We start from the raw sequence: 19,735 nt of genomic DNA, 5'->3' as shown, positions 1-19,735 counted from the left end.
CAGGCACAAAGCTTTTTCATGACTTTGCAAGAGAAACACTCGCATACTTGAGATTGCTTGTCGAGTAGTGTACACTAGGGTGGAGCGAAAAAAAAATTGTTTTTGCTTATTCTGAGAGTAAAATTTGTAAAGAATAAAAAAGGAAATTTTAAATAAAAATTTTGTTAACATCTAGAGGTAAAGTAAATTTCGAGTTAAACTTTTTTCCGACCAAAAAAAATTTTGTTTTAGTTTAAACTCTTAACATTTATATGAAAATTGCCGAGTTTGACGGTTTTTGACTCAAAATTTATTTTAATGCTAAAGGAAAGCATGTGGTCGTTTCAGACTTTTTTTAAAATTCCAATAATGACTACAGAAATTTTTTAAGTTGATAGCTCTTAATTGGCCAGAAAGACTCTTTACTTGAAAAGTGAGATGTTAGAAAAAAATTGTTGTTTCCAAAAATTTTCTTTTTTTATAATCTACAAATTTTACCCTCAGGCTAAGCAAAAAAAAAAAAAATTCGGTCCACCCTAGTGTACACAACATTTTTTGCTTCAGCTTTTGCCCTAATACCAAGTTATAGATAAGCACTGAAATTATTCAGCTTTCCACAAGGTGCTGTGTTTCCGTGTCCTTTAGTGAATGCTTGCGCTGTAATCAATCATAAGCGAGACTAATACGCAATTTTTACGTTGTAATACACCGCGTACGAATGTTGTGAAAGAGACTGCTTAACAGGAGGAAGCTACATATGCGTTTGAAGGCCATGCAAAGCAAAAATATTTATTTTCTCATGTTCCATAGTTGTTTGTTTGCGAAAATCGCAATGAGTTAAAAAACAGTTTTGAACAGTATAATTAATAAAATTTATTTATAGTTTCCATAAAATGCTTTGTATTAACATTTAAGGTAAAAATATAGATTTGTTCTCGAATAATCGGAATTATCTGTGGTCTTTGGTGTGTGGCACTGCGCATACATTTGTTATGATTTACTAACAAGCACATTATAAAGATTAGCAGCTCACTTCTTTGCATTTATTTTACATTTTCTTAATTACTAAATTACTTCCATCCAATTTAATTAACTATACATTAAAGTTTTATAAAAATACATATATTTAAATTGATTAGCTGTACGTAATAAATATGTATGCTGAATATACATATACATATATATGTAGGTATATATGCATGTACTCATGTATTGCTATACAGTGATACTGTTAATTGATGTTGCACTTATGATTAGAACGAGTTACTGTATTTCAATTTTTGCCAACCGTTACGCTGCCTCTTTAACTGTCTTAAACTATTTGGTAGTCCATAGAAAAAGTATATTGACAAGCCTGTGGAGGGGTTAGAAGAATGTGTACAAACATATATGTATATACGGGTACGCATAGATATGGTGAAGAAAATGATGTTGTGTTAGATGCATGTACACTAGGGTGGTTCGAGCCTGAGGGTCAAATTTTTAGATTACAAAAAAAGAAAATTTTCGGAAAAAAAAAATTTACTTTTACTTTTAAAGTAAATTTCGAGTTACAATTTTTCATTCGAAAAAAAATTTTGATAAGTGTTCTAGAAGCTGTGGAGAGTGCTCTTTCTGGCCAATTAAAAGTTATCAAATTAAAAAAAAAATTTGTGGTAATTATTGGAGTTTTAAAAAAAAGTCTTAAACGACAACATGCTTTCCCTAAGCGTCAAAATAAAATTTGAGTCAAAAACCGTTAAATTCGGTCATTTTTATATAAATGTGAAGAGTTTAAACCGAAAAAAAAATTTGTTTTTGTCTTAAAATTTTGTTTGGTTTTTTAATCTACAAATTTTACCCTCAGGGTAAGAAAAAAAAATTTTTTTTCGCTTCACCCGAATGTAAACGTAGATCGGTTATAAGTTTTGTAAACATTCGTGATTAATTGTATTACGTGATAGTTTTAGTTAATTAAAGGAAACGGAAATTAGTTGTTTAAGTTTGATAATAGCATGCACTCGCCAATTTATAGATACATTACGACTGATTAATTATTAGTTTATGCTAAGTAAGGACTAAGCTACACACATGCAACTTTTGGGGAAAACAAGAACTAATAACAATTAAATATAATTACAAAAAAAAAAAAAAAAAAAATTAAATTAAAAAAATATAACACCAAAGCACTGATTTGGTTTTTTGTGAACGTTGTGTGGTTTTCCAAGCTGCACACATACACATGTACTTATCAACAATTACAATATTACAATACAAATATAGGTTATACCTATGTTATAACAGTATTTAAGCTAACGAGTTCTACGCCTACAACAACGAGTTTATGCTAAGGCTTTGAGCCAGTTACTTGAGCTTTAGGTATTTGTGACTAAATATTTGTTTAATAAATTCCAACAATAAATATCTTTAACAACTACAATACTAAAATGCAGTATATATGAATACGTTAATACATATATTCCCAGATATGTAGATACAGCTACATACATACACACATACAATATGCTTGTATATGCATGTAAATACCCATTATAAAGATTAACGAGCAACCATTGTCTGCTATCCATACAACTCGACGGCCCCATTTGGCACGTGTTTAAGTAAGCTTCGTGCGTTTGTAATCATATTTGCGCCGTCGTCGCTAACTTTGGTGGCTAGATTATTTTCCGATCGTGCCATACTTCTTCTCGTAGTGCCATTTTGTTTGGGCCTAAGGATTATTTGCTCCTCGGTTTCTTCTCGCAGTGATATTGGCTCGACTGACTTTGGCCGACGTATTTGCACTGATTCTGGACGCTGTTGCAGGCGATGTGATGGACCGCGTTTCAAAACTGCTTCCAGCTTTTGTTTAAATGGCAATGCCTCTTCTTGTGATGTGTCAGCTGGTGTTGGTGACGCGATCGTTTTAACCGCCAATGGCTTTTCGTTGATTTCCATTAGTTGCTGTAAGCTGGGTCGTTCTTTGTTGGAGCGCAGGTTATTGATTGTTTTGTAGAGTATTGGATCAAATTTCGGTGGTTTCGGTATACCGTTAACATTTGAATCAGACGGTGTAGTGACGCCATTTAATTCGGCTAACTCCGTGTTCACAATTGCTTTCAAGACGAGTTGGCGTATGTCTGTTTCGCTTTTTGAATGTTTGAGTTGCGGTCGCGGAGAGCAGTTTTCCGTTGTTGGTTTGTCTATCAGTGTTTGGTCCTTTTGCGAAATCTTGTGCGGTGTTGCTTGTGCAGGTGGGAGCATTAAAATTTTACTTAGCTTATTCTTAAAGTGGTCGGAATGAATTGCATCATCAACGGAGAGTAACGATGATTTTGAGTTCGTTCGGATGCGTGGCACAATCTCTTCCATTTGCATTGGCTTACGCTCGGGTGTATCAGTTGATGTGAAAGTATTTTGCACATTTGTATCTTTGCTGTCAATTTGACTGTTCGAAAATTGCAGATTTACAGCTTCGTTTAGAGATTTTTGGCGTTCCAAAGCTTCCTTGAGCGCAGTACTGTTAATAATTTCATCAACTAATTGCTTTGCTGCCGCATAGGTGGCGGTGAAACGCTCAGTAGCACTGTTAAGGCTGCTGCAGCTGGAGCCCTTGATACTTTCCACCTCGGGCACAGCTTCCAAATCGTCCGATGAATTGCTACTGGTGTGCACGGTTGCTATTGTATTCATTTCGATGACGCTCGGCAGCATTTCAGAATCCACGCTAAATTTGCGATAGTCAGGCATATTGGATGTTATTGTAGTGCCGACATCCGCTGCTTGCAACACATCGTCCAACATTGCTATCACAGACTTTTCATCCTCTCGCGTACCATCTTTCTCCCCATCTGTTTTATCTAACGAATTCTTTGACGAGTGACTTCGATTGTCTTCAATGTAGAAAACTTTACCATTTGGATGTCGCATCTCGATCAAGTCATCACTAACTTCATTCATATTCATAATTTCGTCTAGACTTTTCACCGTATGTTCGTTTTGAGAGCTTAAAGTGGTGTTGTTTGCCACCCCATTGGCACTTTTCGACTTCTTTAGAACACCATTTGATTTTATACTTTTGTTTAAATGCCCATTGACCGGTTTTGGGTTGCGCGCACTCTCTTTCAAGGCACGCTCAAATGCGATGCGCTCGGGATTTCGTTTGGTGACATCAGTAATGTCATACATGCACCAACAAGCAATGAATATTGGTATGCCTGTAAATCATTTCAGTGGAGTGGTTCAGGAAGCAAGGGAGTAAATAGTAAATCAGTTCCATTGTTAGTACTCTAAATAATTGAGCTAAGAAACATGCTTATATGGTACGTGTATCTTTCAGAGTTCCAAAAATGGATGATGCCAATTAAAGTTAGTATACTGTGTAAATAAGGCATGCAACCTAGAGTAATACTCATACTTACCAATCAACATCCATATACCGAAACGGATCCAAGTCATCACATCCAGCTGCAACATTAGGTAGATATTAATAAACACGCTGATGGCTGGTAAAAGCGGTACTATGGGAACGCGGAATGTTTTTATAACCGGCTCGCGTGGTTGAAGGCAAATCATGACCAGTGTAAGTATAGCAAATAACACTAAAATGGGTAATAGAACAAGTACCCATAATTGGTTTTCAAGCAGAGCATCGTAAGCTTCTTTGAATATTAGACCGATGAATAATGAGAGGAGACCTAAATAGAGAAGAGTGTTAAAGCGAAAACGTATGAAAACATAAAATTCTTACAAAATACTGAAATTAAAGTGCCAACGATCCGAGTTGAAAGAGAGTTTGGTGTGTTCAGGCGTTTGATGTTGAACAATTGCTGTAATACAGCTTTAGAGGTGACTCGAGTACCCGCTGATGTAAGCATGGAGTTTTCGGTTAACGGCTGAATACCGCTTTCACAATCCGAACCCTCAGCCGACTCCATGTACCTGTCAATTGCGAATGAGATGTGTGAGTAAACAACGTAAGGTGCTGACAAATTGAATTGTATACCTAAGTATGGTAATTGAAATGGCCACCACGCTGTAAGCCAGCAAAGTGCCGATTGACAGTAGATTAACTAATTGCTGTAGGTCGAACAATCCCGCCATGAGAGCTAAATAATTATAAACTCGTTAAAATGTACAGTAAATATTGTGATTACACTACTGACCTGTGAATATAGCGGCGCAGATTGAACCATTTACCGGTACCCGAAAGCGCGGACTGATTTTTCCTAAAAACCGAAATAATAAACCATCTTCTGCCATGGAGTACATGACCCGCGGCAACGGAAACAAAGCACCAAATAAACTGGCTAACAAACCGATAAGCCCACCGATGGCCACTATCCACATGGCGAAGGTCCAGCCGACTTGTTTGAAAGCAAATGGCAAAGGCGCATTCGGGTCTTGCTCATAGTACGGTACCATGAGTGTGAGTACTGTTGAGACGCCGAAATAGCAAAGAAATATGATAAACAGCGATAGTAAGATGGAACGTGGTATATTGCGGCGCGGATTGCGCACCTCTTCGCCGGTGGTTGCGATGCAGTCGAAGCCAACAAAGCCAAAAAAGCAAGTGGCGGCACCTTTTAGTGTGCCTGCGAAGCCAAATGGGAAGAAACCACCAGAGCCAATATTGCTCGTTGTGATGGTGGCGTTGATGGCTTGCGGATCAATAGACCAGTTGGCGAAGTTTGCTAAAAAGTACAAAGTAATGTAAAGCGAATTCATCTAACAATCTTATAAATAGTAGTTCACCTTTGATAGCTCCAAAAATTATGACAAACAATAGTATGAAAATATTGAGGCTCGTACAGAAATTATTAGCCAAAGCTGACGTCTCCACGCCAAAGGCCAATGCAACTGAAAAAGCGTGCGTGAAAGAGAATCTCAAATTGAAAAGTCTTTAATTTTACGTACCACCAAATACAATAACCAGCCCGACTGCAAAGAAATCGAAGTAGCTTGCGAGGAAACTAACATTGATTGGCGCTATCTCGGCAAAGGTGTTCTTGAGCGTATCGTTTATTAGCGTATCCAAATAGAGACTGATGCCACGGCAAACACTGGCGGTGCCAATAATATACTCCAACATCAGATTCCAACCGATGACAAAGGCAGCGAACTCGCCGATACAAACATAGCTATAGACATAAGCCGAACCAGCTTTGGGTACACGCGCACCAAACTCCGCATAACAAATGCCTGTAGAATGTCAAAATATATGATTTCAAAAACAATTGTTTCTATACACATGCATATCGTTCATATCACCTGCTAGTAAAGATGCCAGCGCTGCGATTGCAAAGGATAGCACCACAGAGGGACCCGCTTGATCGCGTGCTATTTGACCGGCTAACACATAAACGCCTGCGCCCAAAGTCGAACCAACGCCTAAAGCGGTCAGATCGAATAAGCCGAGTACACGATTCAGCTTCGTATCACTCTCCGCTCCCTCGTTGGGTAATATTTTCCGGCGCGTTAACACTTTCCAATAAGTTGTTTGCCGTGCCATTTTCGTACAGATGCAACACCGATTTTAGCGAAACTGTCCCTACGAGACGTTGACGAATGCGATCCGAAGTGGTGTGAAAGTGCTTATGACTCAAGCTAATTCTGAGAAACCTATAAAGAATTAATATAATATGTTATTAATTAATGACTAATTTTTCAGTAATTGTGAAATCCATATGTGTTGTAGGTGAGAACACTCAACTAGATCATTGTTTTTCTATCAGTAGTCGTGCAGTTAATTAGATTATTGTGTGTGTATTGGTAGACGTAGTCTAGCAGCATTGGCTTTTGATACGAATAACGCGAATAACAGTAAATTTTAAATGCACACCTATCATTATATACAATTGACGGACTCAGCGTTAGAGTTGCTGTAACTTGCACACTCCAGAGATATAGGATAGCGATTTTAAGAGGTGTTTAAGAGCTAAATTGTACAGGTTGGTTATAAATTTTCTGCGCTCGAAATGCAAAAATTCTGTTTTTGTTACGAAATATATTTTTTTATTCAATATAATCTTCCTTAACTTCAATACACTTATGACAATGATCCTCCAATAATTTTATGCCATCCTTATAATGACTTTTCGTAGGCTCTGCAAAATACCCGTCTACGGCTGTAATAGCTTCTTCATTCGACGAAAAACGAATTGTTTCAGGTTTCTGAAGAGTTAGTAGTCGCTGGGAGTCAAATATGGTGAATACGGTGAATGCTCAAGCAAGTTGTACTTTAATTCATTGAATTTTGTCACTCTTTGTGAACAGGTGCATTGTCGTGATGAAAAATGATTTTTCGGTTGCGGTTTTGTGCCGTCCTTCGGGTGGATCGTTTTCAAGCCTAGTACGACCACGTTTAAATTCTCCTGCCCATAATTCAACAGCGCGTTTTGAAGGTAAGCACTCTTTATACACTTCTAACACAATTGTTCATAAATTTCTATTCCTTTTAAACCTTTCAAAATAAAGAATCTAATCACTGAATAATCACGATATTCAATTTTTTCCATATTGAAATTCCACACATCCACTTCAAATGGCTTGTAAACAAAGAATTAATTGACAGAATGACGTGTAACTTTGCATGTGTTCTCATGGCAGATGTAAAAATATGAGGGAAAAAAAATGTGGAGTAGTGCTATTTCTTGGCGAGAACAGACACTTTTCAACCAACCTGTATATAACTTTAATGAAATCAGACAATTACAATTGAGAAAACGTGTCTTACGTCGCTATTTATTTTATAATTATTACAGACAATTAAAGTGTTATGAGTTATCGCCATAAACATAATGAATTGAAGCTGAAAGTATTTAAATTTTTGGAGAAAATGCACAATTTATGACACTTGTTTCGGAAGTATTTACATAATCGATTAAGTATTAGTACTGAAAAGTGATTTTTGTCAGTCGCCCACCAAAGAAACAATGTAAAAAGTATCGAACGATGAAAGATTATGTCAGTATGAGAAAGCAATTAGAATTCTAATCCATATATTAGATGCCACGAAGTGTAGAAAATTATTCGATTTTTATGTGACTTTCTTGCCGTAAATGGATATGAACCCCCAGGCATAAAAAATAATTCAATCATCGACACTTACATAAACGCACATTCAGTAAGCTTGTTTGAAATTACACTACTTAACAAAAATTTAATTTTTATCACATGAATACTTATATCGAATTTTGAATGTACTAGGACCAGTAAACAATAATATGTGAATGAAAATAATTTCACACGTTAGGTTTTTTTTGTGACATCAAAACATATACTTTCTTAAAAAGTACCAACATTAGCTACACTTAGAGCAATTATTGCTTAATATAAAAAAAATACTTATGATTTTCGTGAATATTTGGCTTTTGGAAGGCCTTCAACAATAACCTACTAGCATTACAGCGCTACATTTCCCTTGATAGCGCTTCTCCTTTAAGGAAATGTCCTGATGGCATCTCTCGTCTTGTTCATTATTCACAACACCCAAATTTGCCGGCAAAAAATCCAGATGAGAGACTAGCATATGTATTTTATGACATTATAAGTTCATTTATTAATGCTGGAATTAGTCACCGACATTCCGCACTTCTGTATTTAACGCCCGTATCAAACGAAGTTTGTCAAAAGTTATGCCCGTAGTGGCAACGTAGAAGTCAGTTGTTTTCGTTTGTTTTCATTTCACCAATGTAACCATTGCTTAATTTATATGCACACATATAGCTTTTCAGTTATAATTTTTCATAATATAAAAGCTCAAAACTGAAATCCAACTATTAAAATTATTTATAAATAAATATATTCGACTGTGATTTTGAGTTAGTTTAAAAATATTTCAAATATATTCAAGTTTAGTATTTAATTACTACAAAATATCGAAACTCTGGCAACCCTGCGTTGCAAGAGAGCAATCAGCTGACTCGTTTCTACGGAAAAAATCCAATTTTCGTGGATATCCCACCGTACGGTCGGTAAAAGCGGAAGCTGCGGTGAGTGTTCATTTACATAGCGCTCTCATAAGAACGGTCGTATCAGCTGATTCTACGAGTTTCCGCCGGTGACTGTTTCCAGCATAAGTCTTTGAGAGCGTATTCTATTTTTTTCATATCTTCAAAGTTTAACAATTTAAGAATATGTCTACGAGAGGTTTTTTGAAATTTTAATTGAACAAAAGACTTTTCGCGAAACTTTCAATGCGTTTTTCGCGGACCAGACTTTTTCAATATGATATCCAAGATTTCTTTTTGTTCTACTGAACCGATTTACTTGAAATTTTATAGACCTCTCTCGAGTATGAACTTCAAATTCAAGTCTTTACTATTTTTAAAAAAGGAAATTAAAAAAATGGTAAAAAAATCTTTTTTTTTCAAACAGTCGCCATTTAGTCAAGCAAATTTTTTTTTTACTTATCGCTAGTTTATACAATTGCGACATCATTGCAGATTTATAATATTTTTTTTCATTTTAGATGACTAGAAGGGTGAAATAATGGGTAATTGAGACCCCACTTTCATTAGATGCCAGTTTTTTAAATTTTAAAATTTTTTTCTATACTCTTGTAATATTAATAAATAACTGATAAAAAAATCGATAGTAAAAATATTAAAATTACCTAAAATGATGTAAGTAAGTCGATTAGAATAGTTATACAGTGATATAAATAAAGTTATTTAAAAAAGTCACATATATGAAATGAGAAAGGAATATGTAGCTGTCACAAAAAACTGGGCGTGATTGATTATACTCCTATATTGTTAATAAGTATACAACAACATAAACCAAACTTATCGCAAAGTTCGTGTGACATATACAGTGTTTAACAGTGTTATTGATTGATTTTTTGCGAAGTTACTTGCAAGCGCATAATAAATCATAAAAAAATAATTTGTAATCGTTTTGATTACTTGCATTGTTTGCCAAATAAAGCGTTTCGGTTTTTGTCGATATTCACATATTCAACGTATATGTGTGTAAGTGCACTTTACAAGTATTTTTTTTATTGAAAACATTCCTGAACGGATTTGCATATCTGCCGCGCAAAGTCCAACGTATTTGCAAATCGAAGTCGTTAATGCATTCTTTGAATTTATGCTCACAGCAGTAAACCTTATAAAATAATCTTTATTCAATTATTATATTAATTATTGAACATTATACTTTATTAATAGAAGCTCTGATTGTGGTTATCCCATTTTATTGTATGTAGGTCAGCGAACAGGGCTTCACTTGGCGTGCTACTTTAGAACACATTTTCTTCTTATCAGTCATAAAGTGAAGATTTTATAATTGTAAATGGTTCAGGCATAACTGCTGGGTACGCTTCGAAGGCTGGCAGCATAAAAGCTTAGTAGTGGAGTATTCATAGTCGGTTGCTACTTATATTATGATATCTCATATGTACATATATATACGTATATGCTCAACAGTCACCTTAAAATTGTTTACCTTAATTCATTATATTTTTTTTATATCTCTTTTTATCTTTGAAATATTTTTTTTTATCTACCGGGAAGCCGAATGAATTTAGAAAATCATTTGAAATTGCTGATAATGCATATTTATTTAGATGGATGACTGCGAGTTCGGTTATGACTTATGTTATTGTTTTTTTTATTAAGCCACTTAAAGTAACTTATTAACTTTTAAATAAGTATGTTAGCAAAATGAGTGTCGGCGTTGATGATCAATCACCTGAATTATATGGAGTGTTAAACGCACGAGAAGTGAAAGGTTTAGTTATTAAATTAAAGCGATTTTCATAATAAAAACATTAATATACGCGTACAAGTATTTAGCTTCAAATTGATTGATGATTAGGGAGCTGTGATGAGTGAGTGTTTACTCTCAATAGTTATGACTCATAGCTGTTTTCTAATTCAACGAGCTGCAGCTAATCGAGTGGGGAAACACCTCAAATAATATATAAATGCACTTTATGTGTAAGTATGTATATGTAACACTAATTTAATACATATGTACAGACATGCAGCTGTGTTATTCCACCAGAAGTAATACTAAAATTCACAAGTTTAAAATTAATTTAAATAGTAAAATTAATATAATAATAAATAAATACACAAGCTGTTATCGCAAATAATAAAAAGCTTTTATTGGCTAATAGAACGTCAAGAGCAGTAAATAATATTTGTTTAAGCCGAGATTTGTGCACAACAGGCAAAATATAAAAATAAATATGCGCTAATTATATGCGCTCTGGCAACTAGATATCGAAAAAAGCATAGCCTTATCAACTTATTTACTTTTTGATAAACGAAAGCGCTGCGGCTAGAGCGTTCTGAAGCGTCAAACAAGTATAAACGCTGAATAATTTTTATTGCTGCCAACAACCACGCACTCACGGCACTCATACGCCGTGTTATACCAAACACAAACACATCACACATAAGCAATGCATGAACATGGTGGAAGCTTCTGAGAGCGCAAATTAGTGGAGGTCGGAGAAGAGAAAACCATATCAAAGCTAATTGATTATCTTAAATTCTTAAATTTGCGTAAATAAGCGAAACACCAAAGAGAGGTGTGTAAAAGCATTGATTCAGTTGCTAATTATAACAAATTGTTACAAATAGATTATATGACGCAACACTTGCGTGCTTGGCGGTGGGTACGCACGTGCATATATGTACAAACATACATACTTCCATACATACATACATACAAGTGGGTGCCTACGCTTCCTGAGTAGAGTTTACGCGCGCGGCATTAGCCAGTTCATGCGAAAATATTGAGGCAGCGAAGCAACAAGTCAATAACCGCAACTGCCAAGCCGTTTAACACGCTTGTGCATTGCTCGTGTACAATGTAACACAATGAGTGTGCGGTAGAAGCTTTGCTGTTCGACAAATGCAAAAACACAGCTCAAACTGTGACAAATTGTACATAATACTTGTAATTTCTTACAGGTACAGCACTAGAATGCCGACTTTCCGAGATGTTTTGGAAATATTGCTCTATACAAATGAACGCAGTGAAAGCTAAATGATTAGAATTATAAAAAATTGGCTTACTATTTTTTATTGCTTGATTTTTATCAATTCTTTAGGCCTTTAGTAATAAAAAAGTTCTCCAAACGTCAAATTGTATTTAATGAAATTAAATAAATATTCAACGCGCATTTCGTCAAATGGCTTTTAGCCTAAATGCTTTTATAAGCTAGTTGTATGTACAATTACCACATACTTATTACTTGGCTAGTTTTATAAATGCGATTACAAATTACGTAGTGGCATAAGATAAGACGTTGTTATTAAATGCACGAAGGTCTACTTTGTAAACAGATAATACGCACACAATTATAATGCCTACTTGAATATGATTTTACTAACGAAAAAATATGTAAAATTTTAAAAGTAATAATTATATGTGGCGAAGTTCGTGGTTGAAGGGTTGTGATTACGCTAATATAATCTTGTGTAGCTAGTTTGTCTCTCATTAGAGAGCTTTCTGCTTTGTACACAAAAATGAATGCACGACATGACTGCACGACAGCGAAATTTTGCTTGTCTGCAAATGTCGTCTTGAAGCCAGCTACTTGAACATATTGTAGACGGCAGCGACATATCAAACAGCCGCTGTACATAATTTCGTTGTTGCTGTACTAAAACCTTTCAGTACAATAAAATTTCAATAATGTGCTCAAAGTAAAATTCTTTGTGCAAAAGTAAGTAAATAAGTCGATTTATTCGATATTTGTAATAACAATTGATATATCAGAGCTATTTTATGCTTATAAAATTAGATTTGTTAGCGCTTTTGATAATTTTACGCTTCACAAACAACACATTGTCGTCGGCAATATTAGAAATGGTTTTAATTTGCCGACAGCCACAACTGCAAGCCTGTTGCCGTGCAGTCGTGCTGTGGTTTAAATAACTGTGTACATAAGCACTTGTGTGCTTTAATATTTGTTAGATGCTGCCTGTCGCTTGTCGTCGTCTATGTGTTCAGCGTATTACTTGACTAATTTTCTTGAAACTTTTATAAGCTATAATTCATTTGGCGTTATGTGTGAAAATTATGTATGTATATGGATTCTAGTGAAATAATATGTAGAAAACTGGGTATGATTTCCACTTGACTGTTTGTGTCATTGTGACTAATATTTATTATAATACAATATAATACGAACTCAAGCAACCTAAAATTTGTGGTTTTTTTAAATTAAATTAAATTTTTTTTTCGCTATTTATAATTTATTGGCGTTTGTTATAAAGCATGCTAACGGTTGCTTATGTTCTGAACGTTTTTTATCAAGCGCGATGTATGTAAATAAATTTGAAACTGCTAATTTTTTATATACTTACCGTTTTTCTAATTTTTTTTACAGTTCTTGAATTCTGATGACTGAGTTAGGTGTATTTTTGAATAATTTATTTTTGTTGTGTTCATTTGCCGGAAGATATTATTTATGCACTTTGTATATTTAGTTGGTGAAACACTGGCGTTCGCGCTCAACAAGTTTTCATTTAATGTCTCTTATCACATTATCTTATTTAACTTTATTATATAAGATGGATAGTCACAGCTACAGAGATTCTCCGTTTTGCTTCTCAGTACGCACACTTTCAACAAAGAAATTTATGAAATTACAATTAATTCGTATACCAAAAAAAAGAAAAAAAAATTAATGCGTTTCTGGTAGCCTCTCAGCACTGACACTTTCGCCCTCAGCTCAAATGTAATTTGCAACCTGTTGCTGCTTTTGCACTTACTACCGCTGCCGTCGGTGTTCCCGTCTCAACTGTCACACGACGTGTTTACAAGTGCCGAGCACAGGCCAAGTATCGGGTTACGCATCAATTACGAACTCAGCCTCACTGCCAGACCGCATACGGTCCGCCCGCCCTGTGCGCTGTGGCGAAGCTACAATCAAATGGAGTGAACAAAGCTAATAACAACAAATCGAACAAAAGCAATAACAACAACAACAACAGTAGCTAATGCAAAAGTATAATAAAGTGCGGAAAGGCTAAGAAACAGTACACACGCACACACTCACGCATATCAACATACATGCATGCAAATACGCGAAAGTAGGTAGCCAGACAACCGTTTGCATGTGGAAAAAAAAAAAGTAAAATAAACAAACAAACAAGTAAACAACTTAAACAATGGAACTCCAGATAAGACGCAGCGAATGCGGCCGTACAGAGCGAGTAATTAATGAGCGGCGTGCCATAAGGCATTATTGTCATATGTGTCTTCCTGCACATATCGCTTGTATGTACTTTATGTACGAGTATCTCACAGATGCTGATAACATGAGCGCAGCCGAGCAGCAGCAAAAAATTGAAAACTTCATAGAGCATCTGTTCATTTGGCATGCACTTTCGATCGTCAAGTGTCAATCGTAGGCCAGTTTGTATTGCTGCGCAGGTTCCAATACTGATTACAAATGCATTAGTTGCGGACTAGTGTACGTTTACATAGTTTGGAGTAGCAATGGCGTCGGCGTGTGGCAGGTACACAAGGCAGGCAGGGCAAGAAGCTGGCGAAAAACTGCATTTATTGTAAACAACAACATCAGCAACATAATAGACTGTTGTAAAAGTAAACAACAAAAATGTAATTGTTTGTTAATCGCTCAGCAATCTCCGAGTAGTGAACGGCTGGGCGCGTTAGTGCTGCTGCTTCGTGTTTTCAGGAAGTCAGTACAATTTTGCAAATATATACGCACATACAAACATATATATGTAAACTCAGGTATATATGTTGGTAACCATGTCGTGTAGATTTTTATTTGTTGTTATGGTTTTTGTTTTGAAACAGCATATTGTCATGCCTGCCACATTTTTCACATAATTTACACATTCGACTTGTGTGTTTGCTTAATAACAGCATTATTATACCCTGAATAGGGTATATTAAGTTTGCCACGAAGTTTGTAACACCCAGAAGGAAACGTCGGAGACCCTATAGAATATATTCATAAATGATCTGCGTGCTGAGCTGAGTTGATTTAGCCATTTCCCTCTGTCTGTCCGTCTGTCTGTATATATACAAACTAGTCCCTCAGTTTTAAAGCTATCGAACTGAAATTTTGCACCTGTCCTTATCTCACTAAGAAGCTGTTCATTTGTCGGAACGGCCGATATCGGATCACTATAGCATATAGCGGCCATACAAACTGAACAATAGGAATCAAGTGCTTGTATGGAAAAATCATTTATTTGACGTAATATCCTCACGAAATTTTGCATGAGTTATTTTCTAAGGCAACAATGTAATCTCCAAAGAATTTATTTACATCGGATAACTATAGCATATAGTTGCCATATTAACTGAACGATCGTAATAAAGTGCTTGCATGGACAAATCTGTAGTTTGACGAGGTATATTAACGAAATTAAGCACGAGTTATTGTTTAAGGCAAAATAATAATAATGCAATCTAAAAAGAAATTGTTCAGATCAGAACACTATATCATATAATTGCCATACAAACTGAACGATCGGAATCAAGTGCTTGTAGAGGCCTTTGTATTTGTAAAGCGTATTATAGCTTCGGTGCAACCGAAGTTAACATTTTTTCTTGTTCTCATACATATACGTACATATGTACATACATACATCTTGAAAGAGGTTCGTTGCGTTAAGTATAATCCTCCTTATAAAAATGAATGACATTTTCCTATTAACTTTCTTATTTAATAGAAATATTAGAATAAATATGAAAAACTTGCAACTAAGTTACTTTGACATATGTAGATGTTTACTATGCTAACAGACTTGCAAATAATCCCTATATATACATATGTACATGTCAGTCATGGCAATCACGCTACTTTAATGCGCTCATAAACGATTTGAGTCAAGCCGCCTGTACTGCAACTAGTAATTGGTATCAACATTTGTATGCATCAGTAATTATAGGCTTTATCAATTGACATACGAAATCAAAAGCCTAATTTTGAGTTCTTTCCGATCTATAGACCCACCGAGCTGCGGAATTCGAAATAATCGTCGGAATGTGTTGCGGCGCACTAATATACATTTGCTTCAGTTGTATGCCTCAAAGGCACGTATTACTAATTATTTAACACCGCGTACTTTGGTATGACAACTTTTTGTTGCTACATTACTAAGTATAGTAATTAATTGAATTTCAGAAATACATACTTCCGCAAATCCGTGTAATTCGATTCACCCGATGTCAGCTATCGCTCGGCGCCATGCACGTGTTAAACAAGTCCCGATTCATTTCTACGCACAATAACTAATATTCTAAAAATAATTAATTTTAGCAATATATTGTAATTAGTGTTGTTGACTATTAAATTTTCCATCAAAATTGTATTTTGTTCATCGGCACAGTAGTTTGAACGCCGAGAGCAAGGTGAGGCGACACGCAACACCATTTGACGTATAAGCCAGCGAATTCACACACAACTGTAAATATGTATTCAAATAAGTATAGCGCTTTTTTTCGTAGAAGAGCGTAACACATTATTACATAAATTTTGAAAATTTTTCCAATCGAATTCCTTACACTTAATCAGCTTATAAATCTCGAATACAAATTCCCGACTTTTCTTTAATAAATTCAATAACTTTTAAAACACAAGTTAATTGTAAAAGCATAGCACAACTTCCGTTTGATGTGCGCTTTTTAATATAAGCGCCACATTGTTTTCGAAATCAAATGTTTTTTAGTTATGTTGTTTATAGTGCAAGCGTTTGCCATATATGTAAGATAAATTTGAATTCGATTTCGAATGCGAGCGCGAATGTGAACGTGGTCAATTAACATTTCGTCAAAGCGCGGTTTTTAATAATGTTTTTGTTGCTATTGTGAGCAGTACGTTTTATTTTTGTCGCGGTGTTTTACACAACGCGTACCTGTCGGTATGTAAGCATGTGCATATGTATGTATTTATACGCTGGCGTTTCATGTGCACAATAAATTTTCGCATTTTATAAGCGGTTATTCTGCTGTTGTTGTTGTTGTTGTTGTTTGATATTTTTAATTATTCCGGCATGTTTGTTATTGCCTGGCGTATTTTGAACGTTCTTCCCCTGAGTGAATTGTACTCGCTTAATTTGCTTACTTGTCGCCCGGTGTCACTTACTAACTGACTGACTGATCGACTGGCTGAATGGTTGCTGGTTAAGTGGTTAGCGGTCAGCCGACGTCGAGATGCATTCGCGTATATTTTTAAAGCGTGCAAGCTTTTGCATAAAACAAAAAAAAACAGCAATAACAATTTGTATGTTTGTATGTGCAAGTGCTTGTAATATTTAAAAGCGACGTGAAATTAAACGGTTGTGACGTTTGTATATATGTATGTATGTATAGTGTGTACGTGGGTAATATTTAAAAATAATTGCCCGTAAACACATACATACACAGCTTTGGAACTCTTCATGTTCGGATAAAATCATATATATGTAGTTATGTATTTATTTCCGAAGTATCTTTGTGCTGTGTTTTGACTTGCATTGATTCTTGTCGATATACATATTATATATGTACATACAGTTTGGTTGAAAAGTTGGTTGGTCTCACCAAAAAATAGCGCTACTAGCTCCAAATTTTTTTATGCCAAGTTCGTACATCTGTCGTGAGAACACATGCAAATTTACAATTAATTCTTTGTTTACAAGCTATTTGAAGTTGACATTGAGCAAGTTCATAATATTGTTAGTGATGATCCAAGTTTGACTATGCATGAAATTGTTAATACCATAAGAATCTCAGTGAAACGGGTACTTCATATTTTACATGGAGAATTACATATGAACATGTTTGGAAAGTTAGTGCCGCACACGTTAACAATTCAACTCAGCATAATTTGGAGCATTTTAAACAGAATAAACCGGATTTCTTGCGTCGTTCTATAACTATGAATGAGACTTGGATCTACCATGATCCTAAATTGAAACAAGCACGTTTGCAGTGTACTGAAGCTGATTGTTCAGCTCCAAAGCAGATGAAGTCACAACGATCAGCAAAGAAGGTTATGGCATTAGTTTTTTGGGATGCAAAAGTAATTTTGTTGATTGATTATCTGCAGAAAGGTAAAAAATGAACTCTGAATATTACTGCATTCTTTTGGATCAGCTGGATGACAAAATTTGTGAGAAAAGACCTGGTTTGCAGCACAAAAAAAAATAATTTTTCTTCAAGCCAATTTTTCTTCACAAAGGTGTTTTAAAAATGACAAAATTCAACGAATTAAAGTACGAATTGCTTGAGCATTCAACGTACGCACCAGCTTTGGCTCCCAGCAACTATTACCTCTTCAGAAACCTGAAACAATTACTTCGTGAAAAGCGTTTTTCATCGCATGAAGAAGCTATTACAGCCATAGACGGGTATTTTGCAGAGCTACCGGAAAGTCATAAAATAATTAGAGGGTCATTCGTATACGTGTATTAAAGTTAATTTGAATAAAAAAATATATTTTGTTGTTAGAAGTCTGGAGCCTTTAGTGTGTTTAACTGTTTGTTACACATACGCGTGCAAATATATACACGTTTGTACATATGTACAGGTAGCGGGATAACAAGTTAAAGTGTGCTCGACCTGGTTGAAGGCGTAGCTCATAAGCATTATAAAGCTTACAAAAATTTCATTCTAAATTATAATAGTACATAAAATTACCGTGAAGTGCGCATATGTGCGTGTGACGTGTGTATGTACATATATTATATAACTATGTAAATAAAAAACAAATAAGTCATGAATTATTCTCACTTTCATTCTAGTAAATACAATAAAGCGCATTACGGCGTAACTAAATTAATGGCAAACGATCAAAGTTCCTAAAATGTTACGCGCTAATCACCGCTTCCCCTCGCTTTGCAGCATACATATTGATGCGCTGCCCAGTTGAGCAAATGAACGTGAAAATGTTGAATATTGCCATATAATTGTTGAAAGTAAGCGCCGTTAAATATATAATAAGCGTAATAACACTCACACACATGTACGCTAATTTAGCTCAGACGAACCGAACTACGTAAACATTTTCACATCTGCAAAACTTTCAGTAAACACAACAACCACAAATACAAATTTGACACAATCTCCAACTGAGCTGATAACGCAGATAAGGATAAACTGACGTTCGTATCACATTCACGATCTAGTTTTCTCTGTGTATCTGTGCACATATATTTCGTTGAAACGCACACACGCGCACAAGCATTCCATACGATTTCTTTGTGTGTGGCAAATATTTACATTTTCTGTTTAATGATAATCGCACAGTTTCAGTACCAGTACGCAAAAAAAAAACAAAAAAAAAAACGCTAATTGCGGCTAAAATGCGAGAAGCGCCAGAAAAACGAATACAAATAATCCGTAACTCAAGCCACCACTATCAGCAAGATATCCGCGCCAGTGCAGTGACTAACCAAATTGAAGCTGGCCGAATAGTCGACGCTGCACGAAGCTGCCAACGACAATGAATTTTGATTACTGAGTTTTAGCTAAGAGTACGTCTCGTGAGAATTTACGGTCTAGAAGGTATCGCCGGCAAGCCCGATACCGTCACTTATGATACTTTCAAACGCTGCGATTGCTGAGCTACGACTGACTGAGCACCGAGCGCTAGCGCGCCGAGCACCTGTTGGCCCATATACACCAGCAGCCTTCGTCAGCGCTCGGCTGCACCTGTAATCAAGTGGAGCAGACCGCACGCAGCCCCGTGATGGCTGAGCGCTGCTTTATTGCTGTTGTTTTTGTTGTGATATTGTGTAAGCAGCTGCTGAAGGGCAACCTCTGCTCTCTGTTTACAAGTGCCAGTTCG

At 35.6% G+C, this 19,735-nt stretch overlaps 1 protein-coding gene and 1 long non-coding RNA gene across 7 annotated transcripts; one reads left to right on the top strand and one right to left on the bottom strand.

Moving 5' to 3' along the window:
* Positions 1-827: 827 nt before the first annotated feature.
* LOC106621979 (cationic amino acid transporter 2) lies at positions 828-19,525 on the bottom strand. 6 transcript variants are annotated; one of them, XM_036360714.2, is made up of 10 exons: positions 19,168-19,525; positions 13,287-13,544; positions 6,229-6,579; positions 5,875-6,159; positions 5,713-5,817; positions 5,124-5,651; positions 4,964-5,066; positions 4,709-4,899; positions 4,380-4,655; positions 828-4,175 (listed from the first exon to the last, which is right to left on the bottom strand). In XM_036360714.2, the coding sequence occupies exons 3-10, from the start codon at positions 6,467-6,469 to the stop codon at positions 2,539-2,541; spliced, it is 3,366 nt and encodes a 1,121-aa protein (XP_036216607.2). In that variant the 5' UTR covers positions 6,470-6,579; positions 13,287-13,544; positions 19,168-19,525; the 3' UTR covers positions 828-2,538. The 6 variants fall into 6 exon arrangements, with proteins under 6 accessions (XP_036216607.2, XP_036216604.2, XP_036216612.2 ...); XM_036360711.2 differs by having other exon boundaries at positions 19,341-19,525; XM_036360719.2 differs by having other exon boundaries at positions 828-1,333; positions 19,341-19,524.
* LOC138857875 (uncharacterized) lies at positions 6,726-7,224 on the top strand. Its single transcript, XR_011397097.1, has 2 exons — positions 6,726-6,908; positions 7,062-7,224. It is a non-coding gene; the product is annotated as an uncharacterized lncRNA (long non-coding RNA).
* Positions 19,526-19,735: the final 210 nt, after the last annotated feature.

This window comes from Bactrocera oleae, chromosome 6 (assembly GCF_042242935.1).
Source record: "Bactrocera oleae isolate idBacOlea1 chromosome 6, idBacOlea1, whole genome shotgun sequence".
NCBI lineage: Eukaryota > Metazoa > Arthropoda > Insecta > Diptera > Tephritidae > Bactrocera > Bactrocera oleae.
This window is presented reverse-complemented; position numbering and strand designations above follow the sequence as displayed.